This window comes from Phyllobates terribilis, unplaced genomic scaffold (assembly GCF_046119375.1).
Source record: "Phyllobates terribilis strain yellow unplaced genomic scaffold, ASM4611937v1 Scaffold_1059__1_contigs__length_443036, whole genome shotgun sequence".
Classification (NCBI taxonomy): domain Eukaryota; kingdom Metazoa; phylum Chordata; class Amphibia; order Anura; family Dendrobatidae; genus Phyllobates; species Phyllobates terribilis.
This window is the reverse complement of record NW_027363819.1, coordinates 403,516-423,851: the sequence shown is the minus strand read 5'-3', so window position 1 is coordinate 423,851 and position 20,336 is coordinate 403,516. Positions and strand designations below refer to the sequence as shown.

Genomic DNA, 20,336 nt, shown 5'->3' with positions numbered 1-20,336 from the left:
TCGAGATGGTTTGGGGTGAGCTGGACCGCAGAGTGAAGGCAAAAGGGCCAACAAGTGCTAAGCATCTCTGGGAACTCCTTCAAGATTGTTGGAAGGCAAGAAGTCCCACTTATTAAACCTGACAGGGCACACCTGTGAAGTGAAAACCATTTCTGGTGACTACCTCTTGAAGCTCATCAAGAGAATGCCAAGAGTTTTGCAAAGCAGTCATCAAAGCAAAAGGTGGCTCCTTTGAAGAACCTAGAATATAAGACATATTTTCAGTTGTTTCACACTTTTTTGTTAAGTATATAATTCCACATGTGTTAATTCATAGTTTTGATGCCTTCAGTGTGAATGTACAATTTTCATAGTCATGAAAATACAGAAAAATCTTTAAATGAGAAGGTGTGTCCAAACTTTTGGTCTGTACTGTATGTGTATAGGGTCAGTATGTATATATTCTGTACTGTATGTGTATAGGGTCAGTATGTATATATTCTGTACTGCATGTGTAGATTTATAAAGATAAGTGATATAGTGATCGTACACCTCGTACACACACCGCTCTGCTCCGTACACCTTGTACACGCGTGGCTCCGCTCCGTACACCTCGTACAAACGCGGATCCGCTCCATACATCTCGTACACACGCGGCTCCGCTCCGTACACCTCGTACATGTGCGGCTCCGCTCCGTACACCTCGTACATGCACGGCTCCGCTCCGTGCACCTAGTACATGTGCGGCTCCGCTCCGTACACCTCGTACACTCGTGCCTCCGCTCCGTACATCTCGTACACACACGGATCTGCTCCGTACACCTCGTAAACACGCGGCTCCGCTCCGTACATCTCGTAAACACGCGGCTCCGCTCCGTACTCCTCGTACACACGCGGCTCCGCCCCGTACATCTCGTACACACGTGCGGCTCCGCTCCGTACACCTCGTACACATGCGGCTCCGCTCTGTACACCTCGTACACACGCGGCTCCACTCCGTACACCTCGTACACGCGCGGCTCCGCTCCGTACACCTCGTACACGCGCGGCTCCGCTCCGTACGCCTCGTACACGCGCGGCTCTGCTCCGTACGCCTCGTACACGCGCGGCTCTGCTCCGTACACCTCGTACACACACGGCTCCGCTCCGTACACCTCGTAAACACGCGGCTCTGCTCCGTACACCTCGTACACACACGGCTCCGCTCCGTACACCTCGTACACACGCGGCTCCGCTCCGTACACCTTGTACACACACGGCTCCGCTCCGTACACCTCGTACACACGCGGCTCTGCTCCGTACACCTCGTACACACGCGGCTCTGCTCCGTACACCTCGTACACACGCGGCTCTGCTACATCCACACTGTAAACCCCTCCTGACCCCACACATAAACTTCAGCTCATCCAGCACCATGACAACCAGCACAGCAGAGTCCTGCATCCACTGAGGCCCCTGATCATGTGACCCCTGACTCCTCCCCTCCTGTGACCTCATCACAGCTCCTGTGCGCACAGAGCAGCCATATATGTGGTGGCGGCTCTGCAGGTGGAGGTATGTGGAGACCCCATTACTGGGCGCAGGGGGTATTAACCCCTTCAGCACCGAGACTCTTTTGGGGTCTTGTGTTGCCCCTTTATAAGAATCATAAGGTCTTTGTTCTGTTTCCTGTAATAGATACATACGACCCAACTATGGAGACAGGAAGGGAGGAAAGGTATTGTTCTCATAGTACAGGACCCCTTTACTGCCCCACAGTGTAATGCCCCCATTATGCCCCTTATGCAGGATGTTGATGCCCCCACACAGTGTAATGCCCCCATTATGCCCCTTATGCAGGATGTATGATGCCCCCACACAGTGTAATGCCCCCATTATGCCCCTTATACAGGATGTATGATGCCCCCACACAGTATAATGCCCCCATTATGCCCGTTATGCAGTTTGTATGATGCCCCCACACAGTGTAATGCCCCCATTATGCCCCTTATGCAGGATGTATGATGCCCCCACACAGTGTAATGCCCCTTATGCAGGATGTATGATGCCCCCACACAGTGTAATGTCCCCGTTATGTCCCTTATGCAGTATGTATGATGCCCCCCACACAGTGTAATGCCCCCATTATGCCCCTTATGCAGTGTGTATGATGCCCCCCACACAGTATAATGTTCCCATAGTACCACCTGAGGTTTTACAGTTGGAATAATCCCTCTGGAGTTGGTTTTCCCTTTGCCTGCTCCCCTACATATAGACCCTCGAGCATGTATACAGGCATGTAGGGGAGCAGGCCTTACTAGATATCGAGGCTTTGTACAGTAATATACCGCATGAGGATGGTATCAGAGGAGTAAGATGTTTCTTGAAATCGAGATCAATAGAGTGTAGCAGACATAATGACTTCATGGAGGATCTTCTAAAATTCACTCTTACTCATAACTCCTTTGTTTTTGACAGGAAGTACTTCCACCAGCTCAGGGGTACTGCGATGGGTAGCCTCTGTGCCCCCTCATATGCTAACTTATCCCTGGACTGGTGGGAGGAATCCACAATATTCAGGGATGATGATAAGTGATGGCATCCATATATTGGGGTATGGTACAAATATCTTGATGACATTTTTATCACCTGGTCAGGGACGAGTGAACAATCTTTTGAATTTGTCGGGGAACTCAACATCAATAGAGTGGGCCTGAGATTTACATCTGAATTTATTATAATAATAATTTTTATTTTTATAGCGACAACATATTCCACAGCACTTTACAATTTTAGGGGGGACTTATACAGACAATACAGACCTTACAGAATAAGCATAACTCAGAAATTAAAAGGAGTGAGGGCCCTGCTCGCAAGCTTACAGTCTGTAAGGAAATAGGGGAGACACAAAAGGTAAAATGTACATATATTGTATAATACAGCCTTAATATACTAAATAGGGTAAGTACATAACACCACATGAACTGGTCGCCAGCCAGTATGTGCCAGTATTTTTTAAGAAAATTTTAATATGGGCCAAACTGGGACAGTTAGATAAGTGTGTTGAGGTGATAGGCCAATCTAAAGAAATGGGTTTTTACGGCACGCTTAAAACTGTGAGTATTGGGAATTAATCAAATTGTCCTGGGTAATGCATTCCAAAGAATTGGTGCAGCATGCGAGAAAACTTGGAGACGGGAGTGAGAGGTTCAGATTATGGAGGATTTTAGTTTTAAGTCATTAGCAGAACGGAGGGCACGGGTAGGGTGATAGACTGACACGAGGGAGGTGATGTAGGGCGGTGCAGAATCGTCAAGAGCTTTGTGGGTAAGAGCAATAAGTTTATATTGAACTCTGTATTGGATGGGCAATCAGTGCAATGACTGGCACAGGGAAGAGGCATTGTTGTATCGGTTGGTGAGGAATATGACCCTGACTGCTGCGTTCAGGACGGATTGGAGAGGGGAATGTTTAGAAAGAGGGAGACCGATAAGTAAAGAGTTGCAATAGTCCAGACGAGAATGAATAAGAGCTACAGTAAGAGTTTTTACAGAGTCAAAGGTAAGAAAATTTCTGATTCTAGAGATGTTTTGGAGGTGTAGATGACACGAGCGAGCGATTTGATGTGAGGAGTGAAGGAAAGATCTGAATCAAGTATGACCCCAAGACAGCGGGCATTTTGCTGGCGAGTAATGATGGAGCCACAAACGGAGATGGCAATATTGGGCATAGGTAGGTTAGTGGAGGGAGGAAATACGAGTAGTTCAGTTTTTGACAGATTCAATTTTAGATAGAGGGAGGACATAGTGTTAGAGACAGCGGAAAGACAATCACTGGTATTTTGTAATAATGCAGGGGTGATGTCCGGAGAAGAGGTGTATAATTGGGTGTCATCAGCATAGAGATGGTACTAAAAACCGAATCTGCTGATTGTTTGTCCAATAGGAGTGGTATATAAGGAGAAAAGAAGGGCGTCTAGGACTGATCATTGAGGAACCACGACAATAAGGGGAAGGGGAGAGGAAGAGGAGCCAGCAAAAGACACAGTGAAGGAGCAGGCAGAGAGGTAGATCCACAGTGTCGAATGCTGCAGAGAGATCCAGGAGAATCAGCAGGGAGTAGTGACCATTAGATTTGGCTGTTAGTAGATCATTAGACATTTTAGTGAGTGCAGTTTCAGTAGAATGTAAAGAGCGGAAACCAGATTGTAAAGGGTCAAGAAGGGAGTTATCTGAGAGATAGCAGATTAGACAGCAGTGGACCAGTCATTCCAGGAGTTTAGAGATAAAGGGAAGATTGGAAATAGGTCTGTAGTTAGCAGCACAGTTCTGGTCGAGGGATGTTTATTTAAGTAATGGATGTATGCTGGCGTGTTTAACCCCTTTATGACCCAGGGCATATTAGTACGTATCTGTGCCCTGGGCCTGATGCGTATTAATACACCCTGGCGATTTCGCCCACACACAAGCGGTGCGGGCGAGATCGCCACCGGGTGTCAGCTGATTGTTACAGCTGACACCCAGTGCTATGTGCAGGGAGCAGCCCCGCACCGCTCCCGGCACATTAACCTCCGAAATGCGATCGAAATCAATCGCAGCATTCCGGTGGCAAGAGGAGGTAAGCTCGATACTTACCTTGTCTGCCGGCGTCCAGCGGCATCGGAGTCCGGTCCTGGATGTTGCCATGGTGACCCGACGTCATCATGACAACATCTGGGACACCAGGAGGCAGGAAGTTGCTTTGGTCATGCACAGTGCACGACCAAAGTAACTTCTCCCTGTGCAGCGCTGACAGACTGCATGGCATAGGGAGCTGCTGCTCTCTATGCCATGCAGCCGATTAGGCTGCAAAAAGTGAAAGTCCCATAGTGGGACAATGTGTAAAAGTAATAAAAATGTCAGAAAAAAATAAATTAAAAATATATATATATATATATATATATATATTGTACCCATAAAAAAATAATCTTATGAAAAAAAAAATAAACCAATAAAAGTACACATATTTGGTATCGCCGCGTCCGGAACGACCTGACCTATAAAACTGTCCTGCTAGTTAACCCTTTTAGTGAACACGAGAAAAAAAAAAGCAAAAAAAAGAAACATAAAACCATGCTTTATCATCATACCGCCAAACAAAAAATGGAATAAAACGCGATCAAAAAGACGAATGTAAATGACTGTCGGCCGAAATATGGAAAAATTATAGCTCTCAAAATATGGCGATGTAAAAACTAGTCTGCAAAAAAATGTGTCTTTTAAGTGTGTGACAGCTGTCAATCATAAAAACCCGTTATGAATCTGGCATCACTGTAATTGCACCGACCCGAATAATAAAGTCGTCTAATCACTTATACCGCACGAGGAACGGTGTAAAAAATAAACTTTAGGGTTAGGGTTGTGCTAAGGTTAGGGTTGGGGTTGGGCTAGGGTTGGTGTTGGGCTAGGGTTAGGCTAGAGTTAGGGTTGGGCTAAGGTTAGGGTTAGGGTTGGGGCTGGGATTTTTTCAGAAGTAGAAAAAAAAAATGACGATATGGTGACTAATGTTGAACGCAAGTGCTCGCTACTTGAGTTTGCATCGGGTGCTCGGGTATGCACCAAGCATAGCGGGTGCTCGAGTGACATGCTCGAGTCTCCGTCCCAAATGTTTTGCAGCTGTTATACAACCAAAAAAACCTTGCGGGGATTGCCATGCACCAGCGATCCCCGCATGTTTTTTTTTTGGTGTCTAATAACCGTGAAGCATGCGGGGCGGGGACACGAGCATGTCACTCGAGCACCCGCGATACATGGTGCATATCTGAGCACCCGATGCAAACTCAAATAGCGAGCACTTGCACTCAAGACTAATGACAACTTATTAATATGATGACCTAATGTTATCAAATTCTGTGTCGTACCTCTGGGTTCAAAATGTTCACTATACCCCTTGATAAAATCCTTGAGGGGTGTAGTTTCCAAAATGGGGTCACTTGTGGGGGGTTTCCACTACTTAGGCACATCAGGGGCTCTCCAAACGCAACATGGCATCCGCTCTCGATTCCAGACAATTTTGCATTCAAAAAGTCACACAGTGCTCCTTCCCTTCTGAACTCTGCCGTGCGCCCAAACACTGTATTTTCCCCACATATGGGGTATTGGCTTACTCAGGAAAAATTGCACAACAGTTTTTGGGGTCCATTTTCCCCTCTTACCCTTGTGAAAATAAAAAAATTGGGGCTAAAACATAATTTTTGTGGTAAAAGTTAGATTTTTTTATTTTCACGGCTCCATGTTATAAACTTCTGTAAAACACTTTGGGGTTCAGGATGCTCACCACACATCTAGATAAGTTCCCTGAGGGGTCTAGTTTCCAAAATGGTGTCACTTGTGGGGGGTTTCCACTGTTTAGGCACATCAGGGGCTCTCCAAACACAATATGATGTCTGCTAATTATTCAAGCAAATTTTACATTCAAAAAGTCAAATAGCGCTCCTTCCCTTCTGAACCCTGCCACGCGCCCAAACAGTGGTTTTCCCGCACATATGGAGTATCGGCTTACTCAGGAGAAATTGCACAACAAATTGCATAGTGCAATTTCTCCTGTTACCCTTATGAAAATGCAAAATTGGGAGCTGAAAAACATTTTTGCTGAAAAAATGTGAACATTTTATTTTTACGGTTCAATGTTATAAACTTCTGTGAAGCACCTGGGTGTTCAAGTTGCTCACCACACATCTAGATAGGTTCCCTAAGGGGTATAGTTTCCAAAATGGGTTCACTTGTGGGGGGTTTCCACTGTTTAGGCACATCAGGAGCTCTCCAAACGTAACATGGCGTCCGCTAATTATTCAAGCAAATTTTACATTCAAAAAGTCAAATGGCGCTCCTTCCCTTCCGAGCCCTGCTGTGCGCTCAAACAGTGTTTTTTCCTCACTTATGGGGTATCTGCGTGCTCAGAGGAAATTTCACCACAAATTTTGGGGTCCATTTTTTTCTGTTACCCCTGCGAAAACAAAAAAATTTGGGTCTAAAGTAACATTTTTGTGAAAAAAGTTAAATGTTAATTTTTTTCTTCCACATTCCAAAAATTCCTGTGAAGAACCTGAAGGGTTTTTAAACTTCTTGAATGTGGTTTTGAGCACCTTGAGGGGTGCAGTTTTTAGAATGGTGTCACTCTTGGGTATTTTCTGTCATAAAAGCCCTTCAAAGTCACTTCAAATGTGATGTGGTCCCTAAAAAAAATGGTTTTGTAAATTTTGTTGTAAAAATGAGAAATCGCTGGTCAACTTTTAACCCTTATAGCTCCTTACTAGAAAAAAATTTTGGTTCCAAAATTGCGCTGATGTAAAGTAGACATGTGGGAAATTTTATTTATTAACTATTTTGTGTAACATATCTCTCTGATTTAAGGGCATAAAAATTAAAATTTTGAAAACTAGTTAGGTGAGTGGTGGCAGCTGGAGAAAGGGACTGAAGGAGATGTGAAGGAATAGGGTCACTGGTGCAGGTGGTAGAGCGAGAGGAAGCAAGGAGCCTTGTCACTTCTTCTTCCGTTACTGTTTCGAAGTCAGAAAATGAGCAAGATACAATGTGGGAGGGAGGAGCATGCATAACATGTGGGGATTGAGAAAAAAATTTCCTGTCGGATATGGTCAATTTTTTCTTTGAAATAATTGGCGAGATCGTCAGTGCTGAGGTCGGTGGTTGGGGCCTGTGCTTATTGATTAAGGAGAGAGTGAAAAGTGTCAAACAGGTGTTTAGGATTATTGGACCATGAGATGATTAGGTTGTCAAAGTAGGTTTGTTTGGATAGGTGAAGGGCGGCTTTATAGGTTTTAAGCATAAATTTATAATGGAGGAAATCTTCGGCCAGACAAGATTTTGTCCACAGCCGTTCGGCACACCTGGAGCACCACTGGAAAAAATGTGCTTGCAGCGTGTTCCAGGGTTGTCGCCGTCTGTGCCGATTTGTTCTCTGTGTAGGAGGTGTGCCTTCATCCAGGGCGTATTGCAATGTTTCGTTATAATGCTTCAGTGCAGAGTCAGGGCATGAGAGGGAGGAGATTGGGGCCAATGATCATTGCAACGTTTTCATAAATTTCTGGGTGTTAATGGCATGTATATTTCTATAAGTGTGGAAAGTAGGGGTGTCTTGAGCAGGGTGACAGTTCTTGACAGAGAATGAGAGAAGGTTGTGATCAGAGAGTGGAAGAGGAGAGTTAGTAATGTCATGTATTGAACAGAGCTGGGCGAAGATCAGGTCAAAGAGTATTTCCATCTTTATGTGTAGGAGAATTAGTAAGCTGTGAAAGGCCGAAGGAGGAAGTTAGCGATAAAAGATGAGCGGCAGATAGGGAGAGGGAATCGCTAATTGGGATGTTAAAGTCTCCCATGATGGGGGTGGGGATGTCATAGGATAGAAAGTTTGGAAGTTAAGTGGCAAAGTGATCCACAAACTGACGGGAGGGGGCCGGAGGGCGATACACAACCGCCACTGGCAGGGAGAAGGGCCGGTAGAGTCTGACTGTGTGGACCTCAAAAGAAGGGATGAAAAGTGAGGGTACTGGGGGATAACCTGAAAAGTACATTTTGTTTAAAGGAGCAGACCAACACCAATTATTACCAGTTGCCTTTCCTGTATGTACTGATCAAGAAGGATTGTAATGGGACCATAGGGACACTCATCTACCATAAACCTTCAAGCACTAATAAACTATTGAAGTGGGATAACCACCACCCCCACCCCCATCCCCATAAAAAGAGGAAAACCCAAGGGCCAAATTTTACGGTTGAGAAGGTACTGCTAGAATGTCACAGATTTTAATATACAGGCAATAGACCTGAACACCAGATTAAGGGATGAAGGGTACTCATGGTACAGTTTAGATTCCGCATCATCGTTTGCAGAAAAATGGTCTTATCCATCAGCTTATCTTTTTCTCATTCAGATCTCTAAAATACCGGATCCTCTCAGTGAAAGTCGTCTATATAAGAACATTTTCCTGATTTATCCAGGAAAATGATGGACAAGATGGTGGAGAGGATATTACACCTCACCCTAGAGATCCTTTTCCGGCTTACTGGAGAGGTGAGAGATTCTGATGACGTCACATTACATCATTCTTATCTATGGGAATAACAGATGGACAGAACTGGAGAGGTGAGGACTCTGGAAATGTCTGTAGTGAGATTTATTAATGTGTCTCTCCATAACCAGAGATTAATCACGAGGCCTCCACCTCACCCCCTGATACATGAGGACATCAATGACCAGAAGATCCTAGAACTCGCCTACAAGATGATTGAGCTGCTGACTGGAGAGGTGACACTGCTGGGAATGCTGGGACATTATACAGTAATGGTATGAAGGGATTGGCGGGATGACGGTATCATTGTATGTGTCAGGTTCCTATAAGGTGTCAGGATGTCGCTGTCTATTTCTCCATGGAGGAGTGGTAGTATTTAGAAGGACACAAAGATCTGTACAAGGACGTCATGATGGAGGTTCCCCAGCCCCTCACATCACCAGGTAATAGACAGGACTAAATGCACACATCCTATAATAATCTGTATGTAAAGAATGAATTCAGTCCCTGTATGTGTTTCCTCCAGATCTATCCAGTAAGAGGACAACACCAGAGAGATGTCCCCGTCCTCTTCTTCCACAGGACTGTAAAGAAGAAGATCCCAATGTTCCTCAGGATCATCAGGTAGATGGAGAGAAGGTGTCATGAGATTTCCCCTATGATGTGTGGACGGCTGTAAAGGTCATGTCTTCAGTTCTGTTTTATCCACCATTATTATGTTTTATACTTGTGTAATGAGAACGGTGGAGATGACAGGATTAGAGCTGATCATAGATGGGACTTCTCCATCTGTCTGTGACTTTTACAATATTTGTTTCAGGGTGAAGATCTGACCCATATTAATACTACAGAGACATATGTGAGGGGTGATGAGCGGTGTAAAGAGGAGATTCCTACATATGACCACCCAGGTGAGTAGTAACCACTAAATGCAGAGAAGTCACAGATTCTTCTCAGTCCCCATCTGTGGCTGCTTTATCGGTTGTGTAGTCCGGCCATATCACAATCGTGTGATCACCATTTTGCCGCTAGACCACAACATTCTCCTCCGTCTGAAAATATTCAAATTTCTTTGTGTAATTGTGAAAGCCCTTTTCTATAGACCTTACAACCTGGAGGATCCACCAACCCCCTGGGATTAGGAGATGCTGACCGTTACCTGCTCAGATCTGCAAACTATAAAGACAAATGACAGCGTATGTAGAATGTGCTGACAAGTTAGAAAATCACTTGAAGAAAAATATTATGATGGGCCTGTAAGAGAAAGCGGAGGGTAATGATGCTGTTAGCTTCCTAGATCCCTGATATCTTATTGGATGAATCTACCTTCTCTCCCTTCTGTGCTGCTGAATGTGCCCATATGGTCCCTACAAGACCAGGTCCAGTCTTTCTGACCAAAGATCACTTTTATTATCGACATTAAATGTGCAGTGAGGCCAAGTGTGAATTTCTGTACAATAACAGCAGAGTTTCCCTTTATCCTGACTTTTCAATTTCTTTTAAAACCAACTAACTTCAAACAGGATTGTGATAAACTACACAGAAAACATCACACCTGTGCCATGATATATCTCTAAGCTGTGCGTGGCTGATGGCTGTAATATACATTTATTCACGCCTGCAGGAGATGTGTTGTCATGGCTCGAGCCCTGGTTTCATGGATTCACTCCACGTCATAAATTCCATTATGTTTTCGATCCTAAGGAATTCAGATTACTGCACAATCTCTCCTGAAATGGGGGCGCTAATACTTTCTCTACTCTCCTGGTCAGGACTCATAGTAGCTCCAATAGTCCACCATAAATGAGTGTAACTCCAGGTTAGTGTTGGATTTCTCCCTTCATACGTACATTGTTGTTGGGGATGTTACATGTTTTTATATTCTTTCTTTTTTTTACAAGTTCATTCTGTATGATAGTTTCATTGTGGTGGGATCGGCCGGCCTCACTTATGTGACTCTATAACTCCCTGGTCGTCTTTCAAAAAGATCTCCATTATCTCTTCCAAATGCCCGAGATCTAAATTTAAGACGCCTCAGCTCTGCAGTATTATATAAAAGTTCACTTTAAATGTCTAATATTTCTTCTTGACACTCATCTGACAGAAAATATTGTCCCTTACGATAGTTTAGATTGTAGTTACTCATTTTTCCCTGATGAAGACTGTTCAGTTTGATCATTTCAGTAGATGTTTTATTGTCTGTAGTCACAGTTTTTGACTTCAGTAATCCTCTGATTTAACCTCTTCCTGCAGCCAGTATTATGTTTCTAATCAGACCCATTTTTCAAATCTGACGTGTGTCACTTTATGTGGTGATAACTTTGGAATTCTTCACAAAGGATAATAGAAAACAAATGGACCTTACAAATTATTTTCCAATTTCTCTTGAATCTGACAATCCCCTATATACGGTTGTACACTACTATCTGGGCACATGGCAGGTTAAGAAGGGAAGAAGCGCCATTAAGCTATTAGGAATGCAGATTTTGCTGGAATAGTTTGCAGACACAATGTATTGGGGGAGCTGGTCTTGGTCACCTGGAAGCTCAAAAGATGGTTACCACGAACAGGCTTGTCACTATCTACCTTTTTTACAGATTTCACAAATTACTTTGCTCATCGCCGTTTAACCCCTCTACATGGATCTGGACTTACACAGAGACCCCTAGGCTTGGGCCACGGTGTTACCTGCTATTCTGTGGAGTGAGATGGGAAGAAGAACAGTCAGGTAGCCGGGTCAGAGCCAGGAGAGTAGAGAAAGTACAAAATCAGAAGACACAAGAGTAGTCAGTAAACGGGCCGGGGCCACAACAGGAAACAAATACACAAGCCGGGAGCTGAGCACAGATGACTGAACCAGAGGAGAACAAGGCTGTATCTGGCAGCTTCCGGCAATATGCTTCCAGCTTTAGTAGGGTGCGGTGCTCTCCAAATGGCTGAAGCAGGGAGCAGATTACTCCAGCTGGACAGCACGCACACCCATACTGACACCCTGGATGGTACTACTGGTCCCAGGCTCCCTAATCTTAGTGGCTGGACAGAGCCTGCACCTTTTACTCCATATTTGGGAGGCAGAATGAACAAACAGTTGAACACCACGCTCCACTGGTTCATCCTATGAGATTTTCTATTAGATGGTCATTGTCCTGGTGAATAAGTGAATTGTTTAATATAACTTGCCTTTTTTACAGTCAGTTTAAGTAGAAATGTTCAAATATATAAAATTCAAGGATTTTTTATTAAAAAATAATAATTGGTTTTCTTCTTGGCAGATGTCCGTACCAGGAGATCAGAGGGACAGCTGACACCTTCAATTTTCAAATCAGATAATTTTGAGATCTCACAGGATACAATTGAAATGAATGACATTACTCCAGATATACCATCATCCCTTCACAGCAGACCTCAATCATCTGATCCTATGAAACAGGTCCTGTCTTCTCATTCATTACCGACTACTAAGAAAAATCAAAGTCACAAAATAAGCATTAAAAAACAAACTGCTCCTAATGCAAAGAAGCCATTTTCACATTCAGGATATGGAAATAGTTTTCCTCTCAAAAAGTCTTTTCTTAAAAATCAAAAAATTCACACAGCAGAGAAAAGATTTTCTTGCTCCAAGTGTGGGAGATGTTTTAATCAGAAATCAAGTCTTGTTAGGCACCAGATAACTCACACAGGAGAGAAGCCATTTTCCTGTTCAGAATGTGGGAAATGTTTTACAGGGAAATCAACTCTTATCAAACATCAGAGAACTCACACAGGGGAGAAGCCTTTTCCATGTTCAGAATGTAGAAAATGTTTTAACCAAAAATCATATCTTAATATACATCAGAGAACTCACACAGTGGAGAAGCCATTTTCATGTGCAGAATCTGGGAAATGTTTTGCAAAGAAATCAAATCTTTTCCAACATCAGAGAACTCACACAGGGGAGAAGCCTTTTCCATGTTCAGAATGTGGAAAATGTTTTACAGAGAAATCAACTCTTATCAACCATCAGAGAACTCACAAAGGAGAGAAGCCATTTTCATGTTCAGAATGTGGGAAATATTTTACTGTGAAATCAAATCTTATCAAACATCAGAAAACTCACACAGGGGAGAAGCCTTTTCCATGTTCAGAATGTGGAAAATGTTTTAACCAGAAATCTAGTTTTCTTAAGCACCAGAGAACCCACACGGGGGCAAAGGCTTTTTCATGTTCAGATTGTGGGAAATGTTTTGTACAGAAAGCGCATTTTGATAACCACCAGAGAACCCACACAGGGAAGAATGCCGCAGCTACGCCCAACTAGTCTCTGTACAGACAAGAAAGACCCTAGCTGCACAACTAGAAACGCCACCACAGACCTAACTCCCTAATAAGTCGTTGAGGAGTTTGTCATACCTCCTGAGGAACCAGAGGGGAGGCTGCAACACACTGTCAACAAGGGGAAAGGAAAGTATGAAGTAAAATACGAAGACCCTGAATGAGAAACAAAAACTCATTAATATAGGGCAAAGAAGGCAAGCTAAGGAGAACCAAAAATAAAAGGAACAAGTATAATCTCCCAGAAACCTAACATTGTTTGAATGAAAAGGTACTGGGAGGGAAAGCAAACTGACCGGGAGGATAGTTTCACCTTTGTGGTGAAACTTACAAAATTCATCCTCACCAACTGTATATGTAAAACCTGTCCATTTATAATGACCACGGACAAGATAAAGATTCCCAACTCACATCAGGACCACAAGATCCCAGGTACTTTCAGCTGCATCACAATGAACTTAATTATATGTTCCAAATGTCCAACTGGGGGTCTGTATGTAGGGGAGACAGGGCAAAAACTAAAAACAAGGATGAATTCTTATCGCCACACAAAAAAAGAAAAGAAAGAATAGACCTACTTGTGTCCACACATATTTACGGCCACAACTGCTTATCCCTTTCCCATACTGATAGTTCTGCTTCACTTCACTTGTCTTATCTATTGCATTATTCCTGTGCCCTGTTGTGCATAAATATGTGACTCTTCAGATTTTTGTGTTATACTATATCTGATGAAGGACCTGAGTAGTCTCGAAAGCTTACTGACTAATGGCTAACTGAAAAGATGGTATCAACCACTGAGGACTTGCAAATTTTAATATTTTTCTCCATACAGCAATTTTAAGATCTCTCCACAGGTGTTCAATGGGATTTAGATACGGATTCATTGCTGGTCAGAACTGTCCAGAACTTTGTTTCCATCCATTTTCTGGGTGCTTCTTGAAATATGTTTGGGGTCATTGTCATGCTGAAAGACCCATGACCTAGGACGCAAACCCAGCTTTCTGACACTAGGCACTACATTGTGCCCCAAAATCCTTTGCTAATCTTCAGATTTCATGATGCCTTGCACACAGTTAAGGTACCTAGTGCCAGAGGCAGCAAAACAACCCAAAACATCTTTGAAGGGCCACCATATTTGACTGTATGTGTTGTAAATTTATTGATTATGTTGCGCACCTTGGACAGAGGAACATCCGGATCTCTAAAGATGGACTTATAGCCTTGAAATTATTGATATTTTTCAACAATTTTGGTTTTCAAGTCCTCAGACTCATGCGAAGATTGAATCAACTTCTCCCTTTTTTATCTGGTTTTAGTTGTGATTTTCATATTGCCCACACCTACTATTTGCGACAATTGTGTTTGAACAAGCTTCACATGATTGAAACAAAGTTGTTTACCCACAATTTTGGCAAGGTGTCAACAATTTTGTCCGACCTATTTTATGTGGTTTTGTGTGAAATTATGTTCAAGTTGCCTTTTTTTTCTGTGTTTTCTTGTGTTGTTCCAATACACACAAAGGAAATAAGCGTGTATAACAAAACATGTAATTGCAATAATTTTCTGGGAGAATTACTTCATTTTCTGGAACAATTTCAAGGGATCCAACACTTTTCACCATGACTTGTTTTTGTTGCCTTTTTAATTTGTTGCAGCATATCATCCTTTTCATGTTCAGCTACAGTGGTGGCCAAAAGTATTGGCACCCCTGCAATTCTGTCAGATAATACTCAGTTTCTTCCTGAAAATGATTGCAATCACATTCTTTGGTCTTATTATCTTCATTTAATTTGCTTGCAAGGAAAAAACACAAAAGAGAATGAAGCAAAAATGAAATCATTGATCATTTCACACAAAACTCCAAAAATGGGCCGGACAAAAGTATTGGCACCCTCAGCCTAATACTTGGTTGCACAACCTTTAGCTAAAATAACTGCGAACAACCGCTTCCGGTAACCATCAATGAGTTTCTTACAATGCTCTGCTGGAATTGTAGACCATTCTTCTTTGGCAAACTGCTCCAGGTCCCTGATATTTGAAGGGTGCCTTCTCCAAACTGCCATTTTGAGATCTCTCCACAGGTGTTCTATGGGATTCAGGTCTGGACTCATTGCTGGCCACCTTAGAAGTCTCCAGTGCTTTCTCTCAAACCATTTTATAGTGCTTTTGGAAGTGTGTTTTGGGTCATTGTCCTGCTAGAAGACCCATGACCTCTGAGGGAGACCCAGCTTTCTCACACTGGCCCCTACATTATGCTGCAAAATTTGTTGGTAGTCTTCAGACTTCATAATGCCATGCACATGGTCAAGCAGTCCAGTGCCAGAGGCAGCAAAGCAACCCCAAAACATCAGGGAACCTCCGCCATGTTTGACTGTAGGGACCGTGTTCTTTTCTTTGAATGCCTCTTTTTTTTCCTTTACACTCTATGTTGATGCTTTTTCCCAAAAAGCTCGACTTTTGTCTCATCTGACCATAGAACATTCTTCCAAAACGTTTTAGGCTTTCTCAGGTAAGTTTTGGCAAACTCCAGCCTGGCTTTCTTATGTCTCGGGGTAAGAAGTGGGGTCTTCCTGGGTATCCTACCATACAGTCTCCCTTTTCATTCAGACGCCGACGGATAGTACGGGTTGACACTGTTGTACCCTCGGACTGCAGGGCAGCTTGAACTTGTTTGGATGTTAGTCGAGGTTCTTTATCCACCATCCGCACAATCTTGCGTTGAAATCTCTCGTCAATTTTTCTTTTCCATCCACATCTAGGGAGGTTAAATACTTGAAGAAAGAAATACGACCATATCAACCCAAAATAATAATAAAATTTAACTTTTATTCATAAATAGTATAAAAAGTTACTTCATAATCAATATAGGGCACAGTACAAGAATACATAAAAACACATATCATGTATGAAGACCATCTCATTGAAGGGACGATCCAGTCCATATGTAATAGGCTCCGAGGCACCACAGCAAAAAAGCATATATATAGTCCTTCATATAACAGACCAATAAAGAGGATTATCAAATGACCACAGTTCATAACCTATACTGTCAGGGTGCCATATACCTAGGCTAAGATATACCTTCATCATATCAAACGCCACATAAGGGACACTAGTAATAGCCACTATAGCACCATTATAATCGAGGTATAACAGCTAGAATGGTTCAGTTAATAGAGTTATGTTGACAGGGTGTATACCAAGCGAGTATAAAGATAGGTGAGTAAAAAACAAGTGCTGCGTTATGTAGGGGAGAATTACCTGGGCCACAAGCTGTGATGTCAGGGCACCCTCACGTGGACCGCTCGTCCACCCCAACGCACGTTTCGGCGTTTGCCTTCTTCAGGGGGTGTCAACTTCCTCTAGGGGCGTGTATATTTAAATGTTGTGTTGGCCAATCGAGTGAAGGGGGTGGACCCGCAGTAATGCGCGCAGCGTCCCCGCTACCAAGCAACCGGTGGCGCGGGCGTCATGCAAGGGATCACGTGATGGTCACATCTACCCAAGCGATACAGGTCCTTGCATAGAGACGCCAGGCGGCACGGGGTACTCAGAAAGCGGCGACGCTCGCGCGTAAGGTCCTTAAACCTCCCATAGTCGGGAACCATAGCAAGAGGTATAAGCTCAATTAAATGACATATATACTTCCACTACCACCACATAGATATATAGGTAGATCGTATAATAGAGACAGTATCCCAACCAAATGAATTAACAATATGGCAATCTGCATACAATATATCATCACATCAAGTAGTATATATAACAATATGACAAAATGCCTATACAGATCATGTTCAATCCCATATATATATAGAGAGAGGAATGTGGAAAAATCATATTGTCCTAGCATTAATATATAGTAGGTGGAATATCAAAAGATAACATCCTATATATCACCATGATTAAATCAAGGGGGACAATATCTAATGTAGGGGTAGCGAACTTCCCAGATATAACTTCCATTTAAACCAATTAACATATAAGGATCTTCAAACGCGAAAGGAAGATCCACAATATATATACACTGCAGTAGTCGTTCCCGGATGAAATAGATTATTTAGTATATTCTTATTCACATATTCATCCATATGATATCAGCCATAATGAAGAGACAACACGCCAGAGGAAGTAAACTGCAAACGGATGATGAAGAATACTAAAAATAATAATAAAAAAATGTTAAAATCATAAAAACCACAACAAAATATGTGACAGGGGAGAGATTAAAGAAAGGGAGCGAAGCTGAGATTCTCATTCAGTCCATTGGGATGTACAGTATTTAATCGCCAAATCCATCTAGATTCGAGCTGAGCCAAGCGTTGGCTCAGTTTACCTCCACGAATACCAACTCTTAACGCATCTATCCCACGAACCCTCAGGAGGGAGCTATCGCAGTCATGATGGAGTTTAAAATGTTTAGGTATAGTCCTGAGTGTGGAGGGATCCGCGCAGTCGATCGCCGCCAATATCTCCAATACATGTTCTCTTATTCTCACTTTGAGTTGGCGCGTTGTTAGGCCAACATAAATAAGCCCACAGGGGCAAGTAGCATAATAAATAACAAAGCGTGAGATACATGTAATGCGGCTCCTTATTTCATAGGTTTTCGTGCCAGCTGCATTGGAGAAAATATTGGTTCTATCCATATTGGGGCAAGCGACTCATCGACCGCACGGAAAACTACCACATTCAGGACCCGATGCACCAAAAATTGTAGACATGCCAGACACAGTTTGGTAGTGACTATGTACAAGATAGTCACGGAGATTCTTGGAGCGGCGTACAGTAATGGGTGAGCGATCAGGAAGGATTTTTGACAATACCGGATCTATCAGGAGGATGGGCCAAGCTTGAGTCAAGCATTTCCTCATCCGTCCGAATTGTCCATGGTAGTTTGTTATAAATCTAGGTTTGTCATTGATCTTAGGATTTCTTTGCAAATAAAGCAAATCGTACCTATTTGAATATTTAGCGCGATGGTACGCTCTTTTAACCACCCGTTTACTGTAGCCCCTCTCATAGAATCTCTTCTTCATGTCCTTGGACTGTCTAACAAGATCTTCATCACTGGAACAAAGTCTGCGGAGACCCAGAAATTGCCCAGTGGGTACAGATCGAACCATCCACGGGGGATGGGAGGACGATGCGTGGAGCAACATATTCTTGGAGGTATCCTTTCTATAGATGTTTGTTTGTATCAAATTATTATGATCCCTTGTAAGGGTAACATCAAGAAAGTTCACTGTGTCAATATCCCAATTGAAAGTAATATAGATATTCATCTCATTAGTGTTGAGGAGTTGCACAAATGTTTGCAAGTCCTCAACCGAACCCTGCCAGATCAGCAGGATATCGTCAATGTAGCGCGTCCAAAAAGGGACGCGATCCATTGACGCCCGCCGATCCGGCAGGGAGAGGCCCCTCTCCCACAGCCCCAGGAACAAATTAGCATAGGCCGGCGCAAAAGATGCACCCATTGCAGTACCCTGGAGCTGTAGGTAGAAGGACCCCTTAAAAGTGAAAAAGTTGTGGGTAAGGGAAAATTCCAAGAGGCACATCACCAAGTCGACAATATCTCTCGGTAGATTAGAGGTATTGAGGAAAAAAGCGCAAGCTCTTAGACCATCCACATGCTTGATATTAGTATAAAGTGATTCCACATCACCCGTCACAAGAATCATTTCTGGGTCCAAATACAATCCATCAACTTTCTTAAGTAGATCACATGTATCTAAAAGAAATTCTTTATTGGTCTGTTATATGAAGGACTATATATATGCTTTTTTGCTGTGGTACCTCGTACCCAATTACTTGTGGACTGGATCATCTCTTCAGTGAGATTGTCATCATACATGATATGTGTTTTCCTGTATTCTTGTACGGTGCCCTATATTGATTATGAAGTAACTTTTTATACTATTTATGAATAAAAGTTAAATTTTATTATTATTTTGGGTTGATATGGTCGTATTTATTTCTTCAAGTTATGTCGAACGACTTAACCTATATTCCTACCATTAGGTGCTAGCCATTGAGCAGTATATATATTATCTTTAATATGCACCAATTGAGAAACTTATATTGGATCTAGGGAGGTTAGCCACAGTGCCATGGGCTTTAAACTTCTTGATGACACTGCGCTTGGAAGACACAGGAACATTCAGGTCTTTGGAGATGGACTTGTAGCGTTGAGATTGCTCATGCTTCCTCACAATTTGGTTTCTCAAGTCCTCAGACAGTTCTTTGGTCTTCTTTCTTTTCTCCATGCTCAATGTGGTACACACAAGGACACAGGACAGACGTTGAGTCAACTTTAATCCATGTTAACTGGCTGCAAGTGTGATTTAGTTATTGCCAACACCTGTTAGGTGCCACAGGTAAGTTACAGGTGCTGTTAATTACACGAATTAGAGAAGCATCACATGATTTTTCAAACAGTGCCAATACTTTTGTCCACCCCCTTTTTTAGGTTTGGTGTGGAATTATATCCAATTTGGCTTTAGGACAATTCTTTTTGTGTTTTTTCATTGAAGACAAATTAAATGAAGATAATAATACCAAAGAATTTGTGATTTCAATCATTTTCAGGAAGAAACTGAGTATTATCTGACAGAATTGCAGGGGTGCCAATACTTTTGGCCACCACTGTATATTAGGAAGCTTGTAGCAAAGTCCAATTAGCAGCTTTCCATTATTGCCATTTCCATGTACATCTACCCATACTGGTTTTAAAATGCAGAGGGCCAAAATGAAAAACTTGGACAAAGTTGTGGACCAACCAGTATACAGAATAATGGGCCCCACGGTCGGCGGTCCCGCAGCCCTCAGGACCCCCAGGGTCCTGCAAGTGCTGCGGTTGCGGTTCAGAGCGACAGCTCTGACAGGGGACATCTTTGGGACCTGATTGGATCAGGTCCCAATGGTGTTAATTAACCCTTTGCTATCTTCTACAGTACAGACCAAAAGTTTGGACACACCTTCTCATTTAAAGATT

General features: G+C 42.9%; 1 protein-coding gene and 1 long non-coding RNA gene across 2 annotated transcripts in view; both read left to right on the top strand.

Moving 5' to 3' along the window:
• The first annotated feature begins 1,468 nt into the window (after positions 1-1,468).
• Positions 1,469-9,263, top strand: LOC141242779 (uncharacterized). Its single transcript, XR_012307148.1, has 3 exons — positions 1,469-1,533; positions 8,888-9,027; positions 9,157-9,263. It is a non-coding gene; the product is annotated as an uncharacterized lncRNA (long non-coding RNA).
• Positions 9,264-9,319: 56 nt separating this feature from the next.
• The window catches only part of LOC141242781 (uncharacterized), a 58,472-nt gene continuing 47,455 nt past the window's right edge, over positions 9,320-20,336 (top strand). Inside the window, exons 1-4 of the mRNA XM_073668865.1 lie at positions 9,320-9,325; positions 9,530-9,649; positions 9,846-9,936; positions 12,298-13,179. Of these exons, the coding sequence (XP_073524966.1) occupies positions 9,320-9,325; positions 9,530-9,649; positions 9,846-9,936; positions 12,298-13,179 (1,099 nt within the window). The remainder of the gene's footprint in view (positions 9,326-9,529; positions 9,650-9,845; positions 9,937-12,297; positions 13,180-20,336) is intronic.